This window comes from Somniosus microcephalus, chromosome 7 (assembly GCF_052327205.1).
Source record: "Somniosus microcephalus isolate GS21.2 chromosome 7, FLI_Smic_1.0, whole genome shotgun sequence".
Taxonomy (NCBI): Eukaryota; Metazoa; Chordata; class Chondrichthyes; order Squaliformes; family Somniosidae; genus Somniosus; species Somniosus microcephalus.
In genome coordinates, this window is record NC_140993.1 from 151,263,392 (window position 1) to 151,286,305 (window position 22,914).

At 44.8% G+C, this 22,914-nt stretch overlaps 1 protein-coding gene across 1 annotated transcript in view; it reads right to left on the reverse strand.

The window, feature by feature from the left end:
• cops5 (COP9 signalosome subunit 5) overlaps positions 1-22,914 on the reverse strand; it is a 64,458-nt gene that overhangs the window by 23,186 nt on the left and 18,358 nt on the right. Inside the window, exons 4-6 of the mRNA XM_085993100.1 lie at positions 22,328-22,393; positions 15,013-15,098; positions 8,476-8,587 (exon numbers count right to left, since the gene is read on the reverse strand). Coding sequence (XP_085849226.1) covers positions 8,476-8,587; positions 15,013-15,098; positions 22,328-22,393 — 264 coding nt within the window. The remainder of the gene's footprint in view (positions 1-8,475; positions 8,588-15,012; positions 15,099-22,327; positions 22,394-22,914) is intronic.

Genomic DNA, 22,914 nt, shown 5'->3' on the forward strand with positions numbered 1-22,914 from the left:
CGTGCATAGAAGAATGGGGAAGGGCAATGTTTTTGTTTATTTATGTAGATTAATGAGCAATAAAGATACTCCTAATATTTTTGTAGTTTTATTAATACATGTTGATATCCTGTTGCATTGTACATGGAGAGTCAAGACCAAGTGTAGTTTTCAGATGAAGTGGGGCTAGAAGGCAGGGGATAATTGTCCCAGGGCATGCAGACTTAATTTAGTCCCCATTTTAAAGTCATAGATTCTGTCCTCAGTTTTATATTTACATTATAACTATGGACATAGGAAATTGTAATAATGAAAACTGCCTACATAACTGTAAATACACCCCTTCTCCAGAAGTGGTGCTGTAGCAGCTCCACTGGCAGAAGGACATCATTACAGCATGACCAGTTTACATTGGCAGTTCCCAATGGCCCAGATTTTCCGATCGCAGGCCTCCTGCGGGCGGAGGGCTACGATCTGGAAAAATCTGCACCCTTACCTGAGGAGGCGCAGAGTTCCGCTGCTGGGCCTCTCCAAACTGCCGGTGCGCAGGGCCCACGTATCCCAGAGGCGCAGGTAGTTCGCAGTGTCCCTGGGATCACGTGGGCCATGGGGAGCCAATCAGAGAAGGGAATCTCTCTTCATACATTTGACAGGAAGACCTGTCAAATATATGAATGGCGATCACCCCCAAAAACATAGTAAAACTTCAAATAAATTTTAAAAAACTATCACATTTTTAAAATGACTTGAAATTATATAAATTAACTATTTTAAACAAAAATTTAAATTTCTGAAAAAAAATTAATGTTTTTAACGGGCTAAAAATAAACTCACCTTTCTTTAAAGTATTTTTAAATAAATCAGTGGGAGATTTTTTTCTTTTACTTTTTTCAACTCTTATCCTGGTAAAAGCAGGCCTTACCATTCTTGCGCCAGGTAAAAGCAGGTGTAAGTGTTTGTGCGGGCAGAGGGTCTCCAAAAAGCGGAACTCTCTGCCCGCAGAGGCCCTTCTCCCGGGCAGCCAGAGGATCTGCCAAGAGCTTTCTTGACAGATCGGAAATGCCGGTTTCCAGCGCATGCACATGCCTGAAACCGGCATTTCCGATGTCCCTAAGGGTGAGTACGCAGTGCGTACACACCTGTAGGGATCGGAATTTCTGCCCAATTTCAATGCAGACATGGGCAAGTATGACAAAAAAGGCATACAGACACTAGATTTTGAATATATTACTAGTAGATCTCCCGTGGCAATTCTCAGTGAGTCAGAGAATTCACTGTTTTGCAATAGCGGTGTTTGTGTCATGTAAAGGCCTCTGGCTATACAGTGACTGAATAGGTCAAATTCCATTAAAAAAAAAAAAATCTGGATTTTTACTGGTGCTTTGAGGACTCACTATATATAATTTTCCTTTATCTGTGTATTTCAATTTTAACACTTTTCATTTCAAAGCTGAAACACATAGTAAGGTGGTATGCAAGTTGCACCAAAACATGGTATTTAGCAGTAGTGGACAGGGGAAACTGGGATTAGTTGTACTTGGAGAAGTCCTGCACTTTAGTAGAAATGGGAGCAGTTCTGGGCTTGGACAGAACCAGGCATACTCTCCTGGAGTTTTACACTAATGCAGTGGGGTTGCTGGAGTTTGGAAGCATCGCAGAGTGACAAATTTACATAAAATTTACATAAGCAAAACTCATTCTAAGTGTGGATATTGGAAGAGTGACAAAAATCTGACATGAAATCAAATTGTCTGTCTTTGCAGACTTAATATTTGTAATAAGATACCTATTTAAAAATAGACAAGGAATGAGAGTGAAAGCAATTAAAAATAAATATGGTCAACTATTCACTGACCCAATTGAAGAAAGAGGCGGCAAGAATATGCTGAAGAACTGTATGCCAAAGAGGAAAAGCCAATTGACATTGAAATATGGAAGGAAGGAGGTGGAAATTGATTGGGTCCTGAAGTCCGAGTGTGAAGTGAGGGTTGCAAAAAATTAGCTCAAGAATGAAAAGGCCGCAGACGTTGGTGAGATTCCAGCAGAATTAATTAAAAACATGGAGAGGAGGCAACAAATGAATTCCGATTTCCAGCGTCAGCGGTATTTTGCTTTTGCAACAAATGAACTTGTTGATTTCTGTAAAATCATGTAGTTAAAAGGGGAATGGCCAGAAGATTTAATGAAAATAATCATTGTACCTCGAAGAAAAAGCTAAATACTAGCAAATAACAAGTTTCATTTCATCAATTTGATTCCACATGCCTCAAAGATTATGCTCAGATTAGTTACAAGAAGGTTAAGAGGAAAAGTGAAGCAATAGTTTGGCAAAGATTAATTTGAGTTTCGCAGAGGATGTGGAACAAGAGTTCTGTGCAAGAGTACAATACATAATCAAGAGGTGTACATTTGTTTCGTGGATTTATAAAAAAGCCTTCAACAGAATTGTGGTAAACCACTTTTATCGTTCACTATCGTTACACTATAGTTATCACTGTTATATCGTTATCACTGTTCACACTGTTGTATCACTATACGAGGTCGCCTCTTGTCACGCTGTTATACCTGGGCTGACCACTGCTGACTCCGCCCATGGCTCCACCTACCTGCCCAGGTATAAAGGTGGTCGACTGGCTGGTATTCCTCCTTGTTGGATCCGATCACCCACGAGGGTGGGCTCTGTTATTTAGACAATAAAAACCTATAGTTACTTTCTTAACTCGTCGCTTTTCATTGGATGAATTGATAGGTATATCAATTTTATTGGCTAAATTTTAAAATGTCGACACCTGGACAGTCAAACGACCAGCCATGCGACCAGCTACAACAGCCACAGCAGCCTGCCTGGCTGCGAGCCCTCAGACCACCGTACCTGGATCTAAATCCACAGGCAGCAAACTCAGCCCTCGACTTTGAACACTGGCTGAGCTGCTTCAAAGCCTACCTGGGAGAATCCGGCGTGCCTCAGAAATCCATGCTAAGAGTTCTGAACGCCCAAGTGAACCCTAAAGTATTCGCACTCATCCGGGACCTCAAAACATACGAGGACGCCATCAACCGGCTGAAAAGACAGTACCAAACCCCGGTAAATTCCATGTATGCCAGACACCTCCTAAGATCCCGCCCGCAACAGCCAGGAGAGCCCGTGGAGGAATTTTTACGGGTGCTACAAGTACTCGGCAGAGACTGTAACTTTAAAGCGGTAACGACGGCAGAAAATACTGAAGACAATGTCCGCGATGCCTTCGTGAAAGGCCTGCGGTCTGACTACTCACGGCAAAGACTACTGGAAGCAAGGGACCTCGACCTGGACAAAGCTGCAGCCCTCGCTCTCTCTCTAGAAGTGGCCCATTGGGACCTCGAGGCCTACTCAAGGTACTGTAACTCGCGACCCTGGGACTTGGGACCGACCCCGACCGCGATACCCCCCGCAGCACCCCCCCTGGGACCTACCTCAGCGTCGGCGTCCCGGACCCGATCGAGACCGCCACCCCCGGTACCGGCTCCGACATCGGACCCCCGCGATCGGGCCGCCGGCTGCTTCTTCTGTGGCCAGGCGAAACACCCGAGGTCGCGCTGCCCAGCCAGGAACTCTACCTGCTCAAACTGTATGAAGAAAGGCCACTTCGCTAAGGCCTGCAGAGGTGGATCATCAGAGGCCAGCAGTGCCTCATGCGAGCTGTGGGGGCGGCCATCTTCCTTCAAGGCAACAGAGGCCAGCATCCCCACATGTGACTCATGGGGGCGGCCATCTTTGATACAGGCAGTCGACAACCAACAGATTTTAAACCGCCCACCGCGTAACACCTGCGGCCTATCCACCCTCAAGGTCCCGCCACCTTCCCTGTTCGCCAACCTCACCCCCGACTGCAAACCCGTCGCGACCAAGAGCAGGCGGTACAGCGCCGGGGACAGAGCTTTCATTAGCTCTGAGGTGCAGCGTCTCCTGAAGGAGGGCATCATCGAGGGGAGCACCAGCCCCTGGCGTGCCCAGGTCGTGGTCGTTAAGACCGGCAATAAAAACCGCCTGGTCATCGACTACAGCCAGACCATAAACAGGTACACCCAGCTGGACGCATACCCCCTTCCCCGCATATCTGATATGGTCAATCAGATTGCGCAGTACCGGGTATTCTCCACCATCGACCTTAAGTCGGCCTATCGCCAACTCCCCATCCGCCCCGAGGACCGCCAGTATACAGCCTTCGAGGCGAACGGCCGCCTCTACCACTTCCTTAGGGTTCCCTTCGGCGTCACCAACGGGGTTTCGGTCTTCCAAAGGGAGATGGACCGGATGGTTGACCAGAACGGGCTGCATGCCACGTTCCCCTACCTAGATAACGTCACCATCTGCGGCCGCGACCGGCAGGACCATGACGTTAATCTGGAGAGATTCCTCCGTACGGCCCAACGGCTGAACCTCACCTACAATAAGGAGAAATGTGTGTTTAACACCTCGCGCCTTGCCATCCTCGACTGTGTAGTAGAGAACGGAGTCATCGGCCCCGACCCCGAAAGAATGCGTCCCCTCATGGAGCTACCCCTCCCCCACTGTCCAAAGGCTCTGAAGAGAACCCTGGGGCTCTTCGCCTACTATGCCCAATGGGTACCCAATTATGCGGACAAAGCCAGACCCCTCATGAAGTCCACATCCTTCCCCCTTACGGAGGAAGCGTGTGCAGCCTTCTCCCTCATTAAGGGAGACATAGCCAAGGCCACAATGCACGCAGTGGACGAGTCCATCCCCTTCCAAGTGGAGAGCGATGCATCCGACTTCGCCCTAGCCGCTACCCTTAACCAGGAGGGGAGACCAGTGGCCTTCTTCTCAAGGACCCGACAGGGCCCTGAGATCCGACACTCGTCGGTCGAGAAGGAGGCCCAAGCGATTGTGGAGGCGGTACGACGCTGGAGGCATTACCTGGCAGGCAAACGATTTACCCTCCTCACCGACCAGCGTTCGGTCGCTTTTATGTTTAATAACAAGCTGAGGGGCAAAATCAAGAATGACAAGATATTGAGGTGGAGAATCGAACTATCCACCTATGATTATGATATCTTGTACCGGCCAGGTAAGCTGAACGATCCTCCTGATGCTCTGTCACGAATTACATGCGCCAGCGCGCAAAGTGATAGACTTCAGACCCTCCACAACGACCTCTGCCACCCCGGGGTCACCAGACTTTACCACTTCATTAAGGCCCGCAACCTGCCATACTCCATCGAGGAGGTCAGGACCATGACCAGGAACTGCCAGACCTGTGCCGAGTGCAAACCGCACTTCTTTAGGCCGGACAGAGCAAGCCTGATCAAGGCCACCCGCCCCTTCGAGCGCCGGAGCATCGACTTTAAGGGGCCCCTCCCGTCCTCTGACCGTAATGTGTACTTCCTCAACATTGTTGATGAGCACTCCCTTTTCCCCTTTGCCTTCCCCTGCCCAGACATGACCAGTACCACGGTCATCAAATGCCTGAACGACCTCTTCGCCTTGTTCGGGTTCCCAAACTATATACATAGTGACCGGGGCTCCTCCTTCATGAGCGAGGAACTCCGTCAGTTCCTACTAGCGAGAGGTATTGCTGCAAGCAGGACCACCAGCTACAACCCCCGAGGGAACGGCCAGGTAGAAAGAGAGAACGCGATGGTATGGAAGGCCGTCCTCTTAGCCTTAAAGTCTAAGGGCCTCCCGCTGGCAGGAAGTCCTCCCGGCAGCCCTGCACTCCATCCGGTCACTACTTTGCACTGCCATTAACGCCACCCCCATGAACGAATGTTTGTTTTCCCCAGGAAGTCGACTACGGGAACCACACTACCAACCTGGCTGACCTCCCCGGGGCCCGTCCTGCTGCAAAAGCACGTGAGGACCCATAAAACGGACCCCCTGGTCGAGAAGGTGAACCTCCTGCACGCCAACCCCCAGTACGCCTATGTGGCTTACCCGGACGGGCGGGAGGACACAGTCTCCTACCTCGCACCCTCGGGCATTCCGGAGACACCACCTTTACCACCCCCCACCCCCCAATTCCAGCTCAGGTAGACGGCATGCCGGAACCCCACGAGCCTTCGCCGACCACGCAGACACCAGCATCAACACCGGAGAATGCAACACCGCCGCTGCGACGATCAGAAAGGCTTACGAGGCCTCCGGACAGACTGACTTACCAGAACTGGTAGTACACTTCACCCCGCCGGACTCAAATCTAAACAAGGGGTGAATGTGGTAAACCACTTTTATCGTTCACTATCGTTACACTATAGTTATCACTGTTATATCGTTATCACTGTTCACACTGTTGTATCACTATACGAGGTCGCCTCTTGTCACGCTGTTATACCTGGGCTGACCACTGCTAACTCCGCCCATGGCTCCACCTACCTGCCCAGGTATAAAGGTGGTCGACTGGCTGGTATTCCTCCTTGTTGGATCCGATCACCCACGAGGGTGGGCTCTGTTATTTAGCCAATAAAAACCTATAGTTACTTTCTTAACTCGTCGCTTTTCATTGGATGAATTGATAGGTATATCAAGAATGAACTAAATGAGGTACTAAAGAATATTGGCACAGATTAGAGAGATAGGCACCCAGTAAAGGCTTTGTATATGGGACAAACTGCATGTGTTAGGGTAGCAGATAGAGAGCCAGAACCAGGAGTGATTGGAAGAGGATACTGCTGGTCACCTGTGTTGTTCAACGCGTTTCCAGAAGCAATGGTAAGAAAAATGCTTAATCGGGTAGAGGAAAGAGTGAAACTTGGAGTTAACTACAGAAAGCTGTCAGATTTGCTGATGACAAAGTCCAAGTAGCAAGTACCATGAATGGACTACAGATAGCCTGAATGCTGGCAGTAATGGATTATGGCAAGATCATCAATGTGGGTAAGACCAAAGTTATGAAGGTTTCTAAAAATGCAGGTGAATGAGTGAGCATTTTAATAAACATGGAACGGTTGGATCAACTTAGACAATTTAAATCTCTGGGAAGTATAATGACTCACATACCTGCAATCTTCAAGGGGTTGAGGGTTAGGATTACAATGGGAAAAGTTGTGTTTTAATAAAAGGATATTGGCTGGACAACTGAACAGAGAACTGAAAAAAAGATTTGTGAAGAGTTTGATATGGAGTATGGTGCTGAAGCATGGACACTGAGGAAAGAGGAGGCCAGACTTCTAGAGAGCTTTTAGATGTGGGTTGGGGAAATCTTTGCTGTACAAAGTAGTTTCCCCTCACCCCCCACTACAATTTCTCCCTCTTACTGAGAAAAATATAACATTAGATATATATTTATTGTTTACTAAATATCTTTATTTTCAGAGGATATGCTTAATCTTGTGTTGAAGGGAGGTCACATCCACAAACTGCAACATCAATTTTAATCAGCTGACCATTTGAAACAGCCTGAAGATTGAACTGGGGGGGTGGTAAGAGGAAAAAAAGGGAAGACTATTACTAACTGCCAGTTATGAAGTTCTACCTACCCCCCCCCCCACCCTTTTTGAGGTGATTGTGTGGGGAGAGAATGAATAATATTTTATGGAGGAGGTATTCCCCCTATTTATTTTTCTACTGTTAATCAAGTTATTTTACTAATTCAAGCTAATTTATTTTCCTATAAAAGATTATTCATACCTCAAAAGGTAAAAGGAAATGCATAGTTACAAGTGTTCGTAGGGGTTTCCCCCCTCCTTTCCTCACCGCCACCCCCCCCCGCCCAATTTATGACCATCAGCTAGACCCAGTCTGTAGGTATGACAACTGTTCTATGCGTTAGGACTGATCTAATTGGAGCAGAGGAGCAAGACTCCAAGCAGTCTCACTCTACTTCACTCGAACGTTAGGTTGGAACCGGACTCTTATTTTTTTGGCAGCATTTATATTATAATCTTAGCGTCAGCAGTCTCAGCACAAAGCAAAACCACATTGCCACAATGCAGTTGTAATGTAAATGCACACCAAATATAGAAACATAGAAGATAGGAGCAGGAGTAGGCCATTCGAGCCTGCTCCGCCATTCAACGAGATCATGGTTGATCATCCAAACCCTAGCACCCGGTCCCTACATCGACAGCCATCCCACCCAAACCCTATCCCCGTAACCCCACGTATTTAATCCCCCCTAACACTAAGGGCCAATTTTTATCATGGCCAATCAACCTAACCCGCACATCTTTGGACTGTGGGAGGAAACCGGAGCACCCGGAGAAAACCCACGCAAACACGGGGAGAATGTCTGTGTGGAGTTTGCACAGTCACCCGAGGCCGGATTTGAACCCGGGTCCCTGGCGCTGTGAGGCAACAGTGCTAACCACTATGCCACCGTGCTGCCCAAGTGTACAGTTTTTGATTTGCATGTGGGCTGCAAGCACTCAGTGAAAAAAATTCCTGCAAATGGTGAACAAGACAGGAAATGTTGTACTGGCAAAGAAGCAGAATAACTTTTTCTCATTACCTTCATCACCACCTCAAATTCAATCAATTCAGAAGTGTAGATAACTCACCGTGAGCAGGCTTGAAGAACTGAGTGTGTTCACCCAATATTTGTTCCACAGAAGTTCAAGTAGTTTACGATCCAGAGATGATTTAAAATAAGTAACCTCAAGAGCATAATACCTAAAGAAAAAAAAAATCCTTCAGAACACAACATCTAACCAAAACATTTTCTGATTGTATATTATTTGTAATATTGTGCTCACTAGGATTTGAAATACTGTTCATTATAATTCAATCTTCTTCTGTTGTCTATTAGCATTCACAATGCCCTCCTTTAGCTAGAAGCAGCTAGGCAATTGACTTTGCTGCAACCTCCATCAAAACGGCTTTGTATTGGACACGATTGTAAGGTAAAATATACCGGTGAACATTTAGCAGAACCCCCTTCTGCAAAGAAAATCACTTCATCTTGGTCCAGCAAAGACCTACACCAGGATTTGAGCTCATAATATAGGCAACACACCAATGCATCAGAGATGCCATTCTTCGATAAGACATTAAATGAAGGCCTCATCTGTTGCTGTTTGAATGGTTCAGGTAGGTGTGTGTCAAAGATCTTTTTGATGAACAGGGGAGACTTTTTAGTGTCCTGCAAAACATTTCTCCCTCAACCAAAAAACAGATTAACCATTCTTATTGCTGTGGAATACTTCTGCCGCATAATGGCCTGTAAATTCCATTCCCTCCGGGTGTGTACGCACTGTGTACTCACCTGTAGGGCCAACGGAAGTGCCGGTTTTAACTGCTGGAAACCGGAACTTCCGTTCTCTGAACAAAGGACGTCACAGCTCAGACGCCTGCGCCGGATAGGCAGCGCGTCCGGCTGGAACTTCCGTTTTTTCCATAGTTGCTGCAGTCCAGGTAAGTCAGAAACTGCTGCGCCTAGAAAAGCAGGCGCAAGGCCTGCTTTTACCAAGCTAACAGTTGAAGTAAAAAAAAATATATTTTTTTCCACTGATTTATCATTTTAAAATACTTTAAAAAGGAAGGCAAGTTTATTTTTAGCCCAGTTAAAAACTTTAATTTTTTTTAATTTAAATTTTTGTTTAATAGTTAATTTATGTAATTTGATAATCACATTTTTAAAATGACTTTTTTTTTAAACATTTATTTGAAGTTTTACTTATGTTTTGGGGCTGATCTCTATTCATAGATTTGACAGGTCTTCCTGTCAAATCTATGAATGGAGATTCTCTGCTTTGATTGGCTCCCCATGGCCCACGTGATCCCAGGGACGCTGCGAACTACCTGCGCCCCTGGGATACGCAGGCCCTGCACACCGGCAGTTTGAAGAGGCACAGCAACGGATTCTGCGCCTCCCGGGAGCCCTCCGGTCCAGGCACAGATTTTTCTGAATCGCGGGAGGGCTGCGAACGGAATTTCTGGGCCAATGGCTGCTAAGTTTACTTTTGTTGACATCATAACGCTCGTTAAAGAGCAAAGTTTTAAAAAAATGTTTTAATGAGGGACAGATAGGATTAAATTAGATTACATCTCTGTGCCCTGGTTCAATCATCTCCATGTGCAATCCCACCAGAGAAAGTGTAGTAACCTGGGAGGTTATGAGTAACCTGATCCACCAGGTGGTGCTGTGGCGATTGGTCTCCTGAGTTAAGTCTGATCTGTACTGGTGGTACTCTTTGTTTTTGCTGCCTCATGGCAGAAGCTTTTATGTGCAAGTGTTGATTAAACCATGTTAAGGAGTTAACCGGTGTCTGTCTCCATCTATGGCCACCTCAAGATACCACATATGGTGACGAGAATAAAGGACGGAAGAGTTTTGGGAGTATTCGGAAGAGGTGCTCGGGTTGGTTAGCAAACTAGTCGGAAAAGCATGAGGCTAGGCCGCGGGAGTCGAAACGGAGTTTGATTTTTTGGCTGAAGTGACCGGACTCCAAGGATGGCAGGAACGGTAGGCTCCGTGGCACCTTTTGACAGCAAGTCGCAGTCTTGGGAGGAGTATTGTGAAATACTGAGCCATTTCTTTATGGCAAACGAGGTGGACAGTGCTGAAAAGAAAAGGGCCATTTTACGGAGTGGTGTGGGAGCGCAAACCTATACACAGATGAGGAATCTGCTGAGCCCGGAGTGGCCAGGAGAATAATCTTTTGACGAGTTGGTGAGTCTACTAAAGACATTTCAATCCGAAACCTAGTGAAATAGTACAGAGATGGAAATTCAATTCGAGGATTAGGAGGCCGGGAGAAAGCGTTACTGAGTATGTGGAGGAGCTTCGGAAGCTCGCACAGGACTGTAATTTTGGAAATGCGCTCACAGTCATGTTAAGGGACAGACTAGTATGCGGAGTTAACGACGACAGTATACAGCAAAGGTTGCTGTGAGAAGAAGGATTAACGTTTGAGACGGCACTTAAAAAAGCACAAGCCATGGAGACGGCTAACAAGGACATTAAGGACTTAAACAGTATGAGCAAGGAGAAATGGAGTAAACCAGTGGGAGGAGCTGTTTTCAAGATGGAAGCTGGCGCGAAAAGTCCACCAGTCGAGGTTGGGGATTGCTACCGATGTGGCGGGACGAGCCATTATGCAAAGGACTGCAGGTTTGCAAAGGCAAAGTGCCACAATTGTGGAAAATAGGGCACTTAAAGAAAGTCTGTAAAAGGGCAGTGAGTGAGAGAAGCAGTGCTAAAGGGGCAAAGCATGCAAAAGGGGGGAGGGAGAAGTACACAAAGCGGGCAAATTACATACAAGAGGAGGAAGAGTCTAGTGAGGAGGTTTTCACTGTATACAGTATAGACACTTCAAGGCCCAACGTACCCCCTCTCACTCAGTATTTGATAGTGAACGGAGGTCAAGTAAAGTTTGAGATTGACACCGGATGTAGTGTAACCATAATGTCGCAGACTGAGTACGCCAAGCTATGGGGGGAAGCAAAAGTACCAGAGCTAGGTACATGCCCCATTAGTCTCAAAACCTACACAGGACAGAAGGTGGACATTTTGGGGGCGGCCGAAGTACAAGTGGAACACAAAGGAGTCACCAAAGAGCTTACGGTGGTAGTGGTAGCAGGGTCAGGGCCAAACCTGTTAGGGCGAGGCTGGATCAGTGAGTTGAGTGTGGACTGGCAGGCAATGAATAAAATGGAGGACAGTACAGAGGCACTGCAAGAAGTGCTGATGAAGCATGAGTTAGTGTTCAAGGACGAACTGGGCACCTTAAGGGGAGCCACAGCCAAGACTCATGTAGCCAGTGATGCCACGCCTCGTTTCTTTAAACCAAGGTCGGTACCTTTTGCAATGAAAACCAAGGTTGAGGCGGAACTAGATCGCCTGCTAAAGGACAAAGTAATAGAACCAGTGAAATTTTCAGACTGGGCGGCACCAATAGTCCCAGTATTGAAGCCCGACGGTAACGTAAGGGTGTGTGGTGACTATAAGTTAACAGTGAACAGAGTATCATCACTGGAACAGTACCCCATTCCAAGAATGGAGGACATGTTAACATCACTCACTGGGGGAGAAAGATTCAGCAAACAGGACATGAGTCATGTGTATCAGCAGATATTGCTAGATGAAGAATCAAAAAAGTTTGTCACGGTGAACACGCACAAGGGGCTGTTCACGTATGCCAGGTTACCATTTGGTGTCAGTTCTAGCCCAGCAATATTCCAACAGACTATGGAGGGCATTCTGCAGGGCATGCCAAAGGTGGCCGTGTACTTAGATGATATTCTGCTAACAGGAAGTGACGATCAGGATCACTTAAAAACACTGGACAAAGTGCTACAGCGGCTGGAAGAGGCGGAGCTACACCCAAAACGGAGTAAGTGTAGTTTCATGGAGAAGGAAGTTACATTCCTGGGACATCGGGTGGATGCCACAGGCCTCCATCCATTACCAGGGAAAGTGCGGGCAGTGAAAGATGCACCAGCACCCACCTCAGTGACTGAACTGAAAGCCTATCTAGGGCTCCTGAATTATTATAACCGGTTTCTTCCAAACTTATCGATGCTGCTGGCACCCCTGCACAAACTGCTGAGAAAGGAGGAGCCATGGCGTTGGGGGCCAGAGCAAGCGAAAGCGTTTCAGCAGTCAAAGGAGCTACTTCAGTCCAGCAGGGTGTTAGTGCATTACGACGAGAAGGAGGAGCTGATAATGTCCTGCGACGCATCACCCTATGGAGTGGGGGCAGTGTTGGCCCACCGCATGCCAGATGGAGCGGAAAGGCCCATCGGGTTTGTTTCACGCACGCTCACAGCTGCGGAAAAGAACTATTCACAGCTTGATAAAGAGGGGTTGGCCATTATATTTGGAGTATAGAAATTCCATAAGTACATATATGGGAGGAAGTTTGTAATCAGTACTGACCACAAGCCTCTTATTAGCTTACTGAATGAGATGAAAGCGGTGCCTCAAATGGCATCACAGAGAATAATGAGATGGGCAGTAATACTGAGAGCCTATGAATATGTGATCACGTACAGAGCCGGCAAGGAAAACGGGAACGCGGATGCTCTCAGCCGCCTGCCCCTCTCAAAATCTCCTCGCAGTACTTCCCCTGAGGAGCACGTCCTGATGCTGGATCAGGAGATCAGTCCCCTGATGACTTCAGCGCAAATCTAGGGCTGGACAGCCAAGGACCCCGTTCTGTCAAGGGTCCGTGAGTATGTGTTGAAAGGCTGGCCAGATCACCGTGAGGGACCGGAGTTCGCGCCGTACAGACAGAGACAGCACGAGCTCAGTATCCAAGATGGATGTGTGCTATGGGGAGCACGCATCATAGTCCCAGAGCGGGGATGCTCTACTTTGATGGAACAGTTGCATCAATCGCACCCAGGAATGACTAGAGTGAAAGGACTGGCTAGGAGCTACCTGTGGTGGCCTAACTTGGATGCTGAAATTAAGTCAAAGGTAAAGTCATGCACTATATGTCAGGAACAGAGGAAAGCACCTGCCGGGTCACCACTCCATCCCTGGGCGTGGCCCAGCAAACCCTGGAGGAGAATTCACATAGACTATGCGGGACCTTTTATGGGCAAAATGTTTTTGGTGCTGGTTGACGCTCACTCAAAGTGGATCGACGTTTATCCAGTGAGCTCTGCAACGACTGATGCCACACTGAATTGTCTCAGGAACAGCTTCAGCACGCATGGTATTCCAGAAATGATTGTATCCGACAATGCACAGCGTTTTGTTAGTGAAGGGAGCAAAGAATTCATGGTAAGGAATGGAATCACGTCACCTCGGCTCCATATCACCCAGCCTCAAATGGGTTAGCCGAGCGAGCCATGCAGACTTTTAAGGAGCTCATGAGGAAGAGCTCAGGTGATACCCTGGAGACCAAGCTCAATAGAGCCTTGTTTAGTTATCGTATAACACCCCAAGCTACCATGGGGCTTTCTCTGGCTGAGTTGATGATGGGGAGAAAGTTGCGGTGCACGTTAGACCTGATACACCCAGATCTCAAAAGCAAGGTTGAGACAAAACAAACAAACCAAAAAGCATACCATGACAAACATACTAAAGCTCGCCATTTCGCCACAGGGGACTCTGTGTACACCCGGAACTTCGGTTATGGACCTAAATGGATACCAGGACTAATCCAGGACCTGTGTCATACTCCGTGTTACTAGGGGATGGTCGAGGGGTTTGTCGGCATGTGGATCAGCTTTTCAGCCGGCAGCAGGGGGAACTGCCTCAGATGGAACAAAGGGCAGTAGAGGAGGCTGTTCCAGGACCCAGCACAGCTTATAAGGTGCCAGTGGACACTGGTACTGCCAGGCCACAGCGGGACAGAGTAAAACCAACAGAGACTACTCCAATCTCAAGTGCGAATGAATCTGAGAATCCACCACAAGTGGAATTAAGACGTTCACAAAGGATTCGCAAGCAACCAGACTTATACAAACCTGTTAAATTAGTCAGGGGTTAACCATGGTTAGAGCATACTGGTTAATTAAAACACAGTACCTGTACCTAGTAAGGGTTATTGTTTAAGAATTGCATACGGCAATCTTAAGGGGGGAGGAGTGTAGTAACCTGATCCACCAGGTGGTGCTGTGGCAATTGGTCTCCTGAGTTAAGTGTGATCTGTACTGGTTGTACTCTCTGTTTTTGCTGCCTCATGGCAGAAGCTTTTATGTGCAAGTGTTGATTAAACCATGTTACGGAGTTAACCTGTGCCTGTCTCCATCTATGGCCACCTCAAGATACCACAGAAAGATTACATATTTACAATTTTCACAAAATTATCACAGTTACTGAATTCAATCCAAAGCATCAGTAAAAATTCTAGAATATCTTTTAATAAAAATGGTATGTGACTTATTCTGCTCCTGTAAATCGGTGCCCTAATGCCATCCCCTGTATGACATAAGCACCTCTATTTCATCAGTGTATCCTCTGACATCATGAGCATTGCCACAGAAGATCTGCCAATATATATTATACAATATATTCTGCATGAAGTTGATCACGGAGAGTCAGAGAATACTCTGAAGTGCAACTTTTACAGGAAATGCACATGATACAAGGTTAATATATTATTGAAGGGGGTGTGACAAAAACTTCCTAGGTGGTTACTTACTGTTTGCAGTGTACCCCAAAATCTTCTATTTTATTAAGTGGAATAGTCTGGTATTCTGAAGGACCTTCATCAGGTGGTTTATAACCCTAAGAAAATAAAGTATGTAATAGAATTTTTGAAATATTTTAAAAGGAAAGTGGTCTTAAATTTGTCAGTTTTACCTATTTTCTGATCAATGTTTTTTTCATCTTTTTATACAAAAGAAATTGAACACAAATTTACTGTTTCATTTAATTAAAATCTAGCAACTATAATAATTAACACACATCTACCAGTAAATCTTTTGAGAAGTTGCTCAGTGATTTCTCTGCCTCCCTGATTCTTATCTTTCATTCCATCTTTCTGACCTGACTCCCATATCTCCTTTAACTATTTGTCTCTGCTAACAATCTTTGTCATTGGAGCTGCTGCCCCATGTCCATCCCAATTCTTTCTCCCTCTCTCTCTATTTTCCTTCTCTCGGAAGTTCCCGATGTCTGTCTCACACCCTAGATCTCTCCATTGGTACAATCTGTGTCGGTCAGTCACAATCAGTGAAATTAACATGGAGCCAGTCACCTGCAAAAATTTTTTTTTGCCAGTTAAAGAGAAGCGCAGAAGAGCCAAAAAGAGCAGCAGGACGGACAGCAGAGGATGCCAAGGCAGCTCATCCATGCCTTGGTTAACTCTAGACTCGACTAATCCAACGCTCTCCTGGCCAGCCTACCAGCTTCCACCCCCCATAAACTGAGCTCATCCAAAACTCTGCTGCCCATATCCTAACTCGCACTAAGTCCCATTCACCCATCACCCCATAGATCCCGGTCCGGCAAGGCCTCAATTTTAAAATCCTCATCCTTGTTGTGAAATCCCTCCATGGCCTCGCCCCTCCCTATCTGTGTAACCTCCTCCAGCTCTGAGAACTCTGCACTCCTCTAATTCTGGCCTCTTGCGCATCCCCTATTATAGTCGCTCCACCACTGGCAGCCATGCCTGCAGCTTCCTAGGACCCAAGCTCTGAAAATTACCTCCAGAAACCGCGGCATATCTCTCTCCTCCATTAAGATGCTCATTAAAACGTACCTCTTTGGCTAAGTTTTTTAGTCATCTGTCCCAATATCTAATGTGGCTCAGTGTCAAATGTTGTTTGATAACACTTATGTGAAGCACCGTGGGACATTTTACTACATTAAAAGATGCTACATAAATGCAAGTGTTGTTGTCATTGTTGAGAGACCAAGAGCAGCAGGCCAGCTAGCAGAGACTGCAAATATCAGTAGGGCAGCCAGGAGAAGCCACCAAAAGTGCTGATGTGGCTAAGGCCAGTGGAGGGCTAAAGTCCAAGTGGGCAGTCGAAGCACAGAGAGAAGGGCTCAAACAGCGAGGTAGGAGGGAGCGCCAAAGTCGAAGCAAGCAATTCAGAAGGCAGCAAGAAGGTAAGCAAAAATTAAAATTAAAGATACTTAAAAGCGAATTGCAGAAGTAAAAGCTGCAGATGATCACAAGTTCAGAGGTATGGCTATATGGTTAGTATATCTGTGCATTGGTAGTAGCAGAAACTACAGTGCCACTAGTAGTGGGAGGGCTACAATTGCATTGTGATAGTTGGCATAGCAAAATTTAATGGGAAATGTTTGTGGACTGAACGTGTGCTTCCAATACAAGATTAAAAAAAAGCCACTAAGCAGAAGATTCCAACTATCCAAGTTACATTTATCTTAGGTTCTCTCCCAATGTTTGAAGTGGCGAGTAGTTGAGCCATATGCATTAGGAAGGTCCGACATTTAATCTTTGTGCAGAATTTCCTAATCACAGGCAGAATGGCAGTAAAGGCACTACAATTTGTCTCATTGTCAACAAGGCCGGGGGGGGGGGGGGGGGGGGGGGGCGGTGGGGAAAGAAGGGTCCCCCCTCCCATCGGCCTACTCATTGGTTAGGTTCCTTTATGAAACACAGCCAGATAGGATAGATGATGCAACAATCGTGGGGGACTTTAATCTTCATATATACGGGGAAATCAAATTGGCAAAGGTAGTCTGGAGGACGAGTTCATGGAATGCATTCGAGTCAGTTTCCTAGAACAGTGTCATGGAACCAACCAGGGAACAAGCAATTTTAGATCTTGTATTGTGTAATGAGACAGGGTTAATTAGTAATCTTATAGTAAAGGATCCTCTGCTGAACAGTGATCATCATAATATAATAAGAATATCACTCTCAAACTCGATGTGAAATTCGAAGTCCGAAACAAGAGTCTTAAACTTAAACAAAGCTAATTGCATAGGTACGAAGGGCGAGTTAGCTAAAGTAATTGGTAAATTAGATTAAAAGGTACGACAGTAGATAAGCAGTGGCAAATATTTAAAGAAATACTCCAAAATTCTAAACGAACATACATTCCATTGAGAAATAAAAAATCCACGGGAAAACTATAGACCAGTAGGCAGAAGGCTGGAAACTATAGACCGGTTAGCCTAACATCTGTGGTAGGTAAAATATTGGAGTCCATTATTAAAGGAGACAGTAACAGGACATTTGGATAATCATAATTTAATAGGACAAAGTCAGCATGGTTTTATGAAGGGGAAGTCATGTTTGACAAATTTGCTGGAGTTCTTTGAGGAAGTAACATATAGGGTGGATAAAGGGGAAACCAGTGGACGTAGTGTATTTAGACTTCCAAAAGGCATTTGACAAGGTGCCACACAAAAGATTATTGCTTAAGATAAAAAATCACAGGATTGGGGGTAATATTCTGGCATGGATAGAGGATTGGCCATCTAACAGAAGGCAGAGAGTTGGGATAAATGGTTCATTCTCAGACTGGCAATCAGTAAGTAGTGGTGTTCCGCAGGGGTCAGTGCTGGGTCCCCAACTCTTTACAATCTATATTAACGATTTGGAGGAGGGGACCGAGTGTAACATATCAAAGTTTGCAGATGATACTAAGATGGGAGGGAAAGTAGTGAGTGAGGAGGACATAAAAAACCTGCAAAGGGACATAGACAGGCTAAGTAAGTGGGCAGAGATTTGGCAGATGGAATACAATACTGGAAAGTGTGAGGTTATGCACTTTGGCAGGAAAAATCGTAGAGCAAGTTATTATCTTAATGGCAAGAAACTGGAAAGTACTGAAGGACAAAGGGATCTGGGGGTCCTGGTGCACGAAACTCAAAAGGTTAGTATGCAGGTGCAGCAAGAGATTAAGAAGGCCAATGGAATGTTGGCTTTCATTGCTAGGGGGATAGAATATAAAAATAAGGAGGTATTGCTTCAGTTGTACAAGGTATTGGTGAGACCGCACCTGGAATACTGCGTACAGTTTTGGTGTCCATACTTAAGAAAGGACATACTTGCTCTCGAGTCAGTACAAAGAAGGTTCACTCGGTTAATCCCGGGGATGAGCATATGAGGAGAGGTTGAGTAGATTGGAACTCTACTCATTGGAGTTCAGAAGAATGAGAGGCGATCTTATTGAAACATATAAGATTGTGAAGGGGTTGGATCGGGTGGATGCGGGGAAGATGTTCCCGATGATGGGTGAAACTAGAACTAGGGGGCATAGTCTTAGAATAAGGGGCTGCTCTTTCAAAACTGAGATGAGGAGGAACTACTTCACTCAGAGGGTGGTAGGTCCATGGAATATGCTGCCCCAAAAAGCTGTAGAAGCTACATCATTACATAAATTTAAAACAGAAATAGACAGTTTCCTAGAAGTAAAGGGAATTAAGGGTTACGGGGAGCGGGCAGGAATTTGGACATGAGTCTAGGTTCGGATCGGACATGGCCCTGTGGGTAGCGGAGCGGGCCCAGGGGCTGTGTAGCCTGATCCTGCTCCTATTTCGTGTGTCTAATTCTGTTAGATTCAGGAGATGGTTCTGTGATAGTGGATTGGCGGTTAGGATCAAATCAGCCATGATCTTATTGAATGGCGGAGCAGGCTCGAGGGGCCGATTGGCCTACTCCTGCTCCTATTTCTTATGTTATGTTCTTAAAACTGATTCATCTGTGACTAACTAAAGAAGTTAAGAATAGTATTAGATTAAAAGAGGCTTATAATATTGAATAGTAGTAAGCCTGAGGATTGGAAGAGCTTTAGAAACCAGCAAAGGATGACCAAAAAAATTGATAAAAAAGGAAGAAAATAGAATGAGAGTAAACTAGCAAGAAATATAAAAACAGATTGTAAGAGCTTCTACAGGTATGTACAAAGGAAGAGAGTACCAAAAGTAAGCGTTGGTCCCTTAAAGACTGAGACAGGAGAAATTATATTGGGGAACAAGGAAATGGCAGAGACTTTAGGCAAATGTTTTGTATCTGTTTTCACAATAGAAGACACAAAAAGCATAACAAAGAGTGGGGAACCAAGGGGCTATTGAGAGTGAGGAACTTAAAAGTAATTAATGAACTTAAAGTAATTAATCTCAGTAGAGAAAAAGTACTTGAGAAACTAATGGGACTAAAAGCCAACAAATTCCCTGGAACTGATGGCCTACATCCTAGGGTTCTAAAAGAAGTGGCTGCAGAGTTTGTGATCTTCCAAAATTTCCAAGATTCTGGAACAGTCCCAACAGATTGGAAGGTAGCAAATGTAACTCTGCTATCCAAAAGGAGGGAAAACAGAAAACAAGGAACTACAGACCTGTTAGCCTGACATCAGTCGTCAGGAAAATGCTGGAATCCATTATTAGAATTTCCCTAACAGGTTACTTACAAAATCAGAATATGATTAGCCAGAGTCAACACGATTTTATGAAAGGGAAATCGTGTTTGACAAACTTTAGAGTTTTTTGAGGATGTAGATAGCAGGGTAGATAAAGGGGAACCAGTGAATGTAGTATATTTGGATTTCCAAAAGGCATTCGATAAGGTGCCACATAAGGAACCAACTAGGGAACAGGCTATTTTAGTAGATCTAGTATTGTGCAATGAGAAAAGGTTCATTAATAACCTTGTAGTAAAGGGGCTTTTAGGGAAGAGTGACCATAATATGACAGAATTTTATATTGAGTTTGAAAGTGATTTAGTTAAATCCGAAACTGGGGTCTTAAATCTGAACAAAGCAAACTACATAGGTATGAGGGGCGAGTTGGTCAAGCTAGATTGGGAAACTACATTAAAAAGGTACGACGGTAGACAAGCAATGGCTAGCATTTAAAGAATTAATACATAATTTACAACAAATATACATTCCTTTAAGGCACAAAAACCCCCATAGGAAAAGTGGCCCAACCGTGGCTAACAAGAGAAGATAAAGATAGTATTAGATCAAAGAGGCTTATAATGTTGCCAAACAGAGTAGTAAGCCTGAGGATTGGGAGGAGTTTAGAATTCAGCAAAGGAGGGCCAAATAATCGATAAAGAAAGGGAAAATAGAATGAGAGTAAAACTAGCAAGAGACATAAAAATAGACTGTAAAAGCTTCTATAGGTATGTAAAAAGAAAGATTCGCGAAAGTAAATGTGGGTCCCTTACAGGCTGAGACAGGAGAAATTATAATGGGGAATAAGGAAATGGCAGATAAATTAAACAAACACTTTGTGTCTGTCTTCGCAGAAGACACAAAACTTCCTGGAAATAGTGGAGAACCAAGGCTCCAGCGAGAATGAGGAACTGAAAGAAATTAGTATTAGTAAAAACAAATAGTACTGGAGAAATTAATGAGACTGAAAACCAATAAATCCCCTGGACCGGATGGCCTACATCCTAGGATTTTGAAAGAGGTGGCTACAGAGATAGTGGATGCATTGGTTGTCATTTTCCAAAATTCCATAGATTCCGAAACGGTTCCTGCGGATTGGAAGGTAGCAAATGTGACCCCACTATTTGAGAACGGAGGGAGCGAGAAAACGGGGAACTACAGACCAGTTATAGCCTGACATCAGTAGTAGGGAAAATGCTAGAATCTATTATTAAGGACGTGGTAACAGGGCACTTAGAAAATAATAATAGGATTGGGCAGAGTCAACACGGATTTATGAAAAGGAAATAATATTTGACAAATCTGTTGGGAATTTTTTTTTTTTTTTTTTTTTTTTTTTTGAGGTTCTAACTAGCGGAATAGATAAGGGGGAACCAGTGGATGTAGTGTATTTGGATTTTCAGAAGGCGTTCGATAAGGTGCCACACAAGAGGTTATTGAGCAAAATTAGGGCTCACGGGATTGGGGGTAAAATACTATAATGGATTGAGAATTGGTTAACAGACAGAAAAGAGAGAGTTGGAATGAACGGGTCATTTTCAGGTTGGCAGGCTGTAACTAGTGGCGTACCTCAGCTATTCACAATCTACATCAATGATTTGGATGAGGGGACCAAATGTAATATATGCAAGTTTGCTGTTGATACAAAGCTGGGTGGGAATGGAAGTTGTGAGGAGGATGCAAGGAGGCTTCAAGGGGATATAGACAGGTTAAGTGAGTGGGCAAGAACATGGCAAATGGAATATAATGTGGAGAAATGTGAAGTTATCCACTTTGGTAGGAAAAATAGAAAAGCAGGGTATTTTTTAAATGGTGAGAGATTGGGAAATGTCGGTGTTCAGAGGGACCTGGGGGTCCTTGTACACGAATCACTGAAGGTTAACATGCAGGTACAGCAAGCAATTAAGAAAGCAAATGGTATGTTGGCCTTTATTACAAGAGGATTTGAGTATAAGAGTAAAGATGTCTTGCTGCAATTATATAGGGCCCTGGTGAGACCACACCTGGAGTATTGTGCACAGTTTTGGTCTCCTTACCAAAGGAAGGATATACTTGCCATAGAGGGAGTGCAACGAAGGTTCACCAGACTGGTTCCTGGGATGGGGGGATTGTCCTATGAGGAGAGATTGAGTAGACTAGGCCTACATTCTCTAGGGTTTAGAAGAATGAGGTGTGATCTCATTGAAACATACAAAATTCTTACAGGGCTCGACAGGGTAGATGCAGGGAGGATATTTCCCTTGGTTGGGGAGTCTAGAACCAGGGGTCACAGTCGCAGAATAAGGGGTCAGCCATTTAAGACTGAGATGAGGAGGAATTTCTTCACTTAGAGGGTTGTGAATCTTTGGAATTCTCTACCCCAAAGGGCTGTGGATGCTGAGTATATTCAAGGCTGAGGTAGATAGATTTTTGGACTCTAGGGGAATCAAGGGATATGGGGATCGAGTAAGAAAGTGGAGTTGAGGTCAAAGATCAGCCATGATTTTATTGAATGGCAGAGCAGACTCGAGGGGCTGTATGGCCTACTCCAGCTCCTAATTCTTATGCATAAGGTACTGGTTGGAGCCTATGCCTTCAGGAAAGGAAGCAAGGAAGGAAAATTAGCAGAAAAAAAAGAGATGAAGTAAAATTTACCTTTGGATATGTTCTGAAAGCCCCAAGGTTTACTTTCCCAGCAGATATAGTTCTTGTAGGGTCAATCTGAAAAATTAAGCTTTGATCAACAACTGTTTCTAAATTCTTAATATGGCACTAAAAATCAACAGCAATTACCTTTTTAAAAAAAAAAGGCAACTGAAATGTTAACATATAAATAGTTCATGTGTGAAGATAGTTTTGGTACACTACATTGTAAACCTTTCAATTTACTCCATCAGCATACTCATTAAATGAAGCTACTTTTTGACAATTGAAATAAATGCAGTTATGCTAATTCTGAAAGACTGAATTGAAGAGAGTTCAAAAGTAGTACACTGAAAACTAATTTGGTAATATGACATACTATATAAAAAGATACAAGGATTTATAAAGATCATAACATGACAAATTATGTGTTGTGAAAACCCAGCAAAAGTAGATTTTCAGAAAAATTACAGCAGGATATACTGAAATTCCTGTCTTTATCTGAAAACGAGAATGCTTGTGTAGTTTGGGAATTTAAGTAACTTAAAAGCATATATTTTTTTTAAAAAATTGAGCAACACGGGCGAGTTTCAACTATT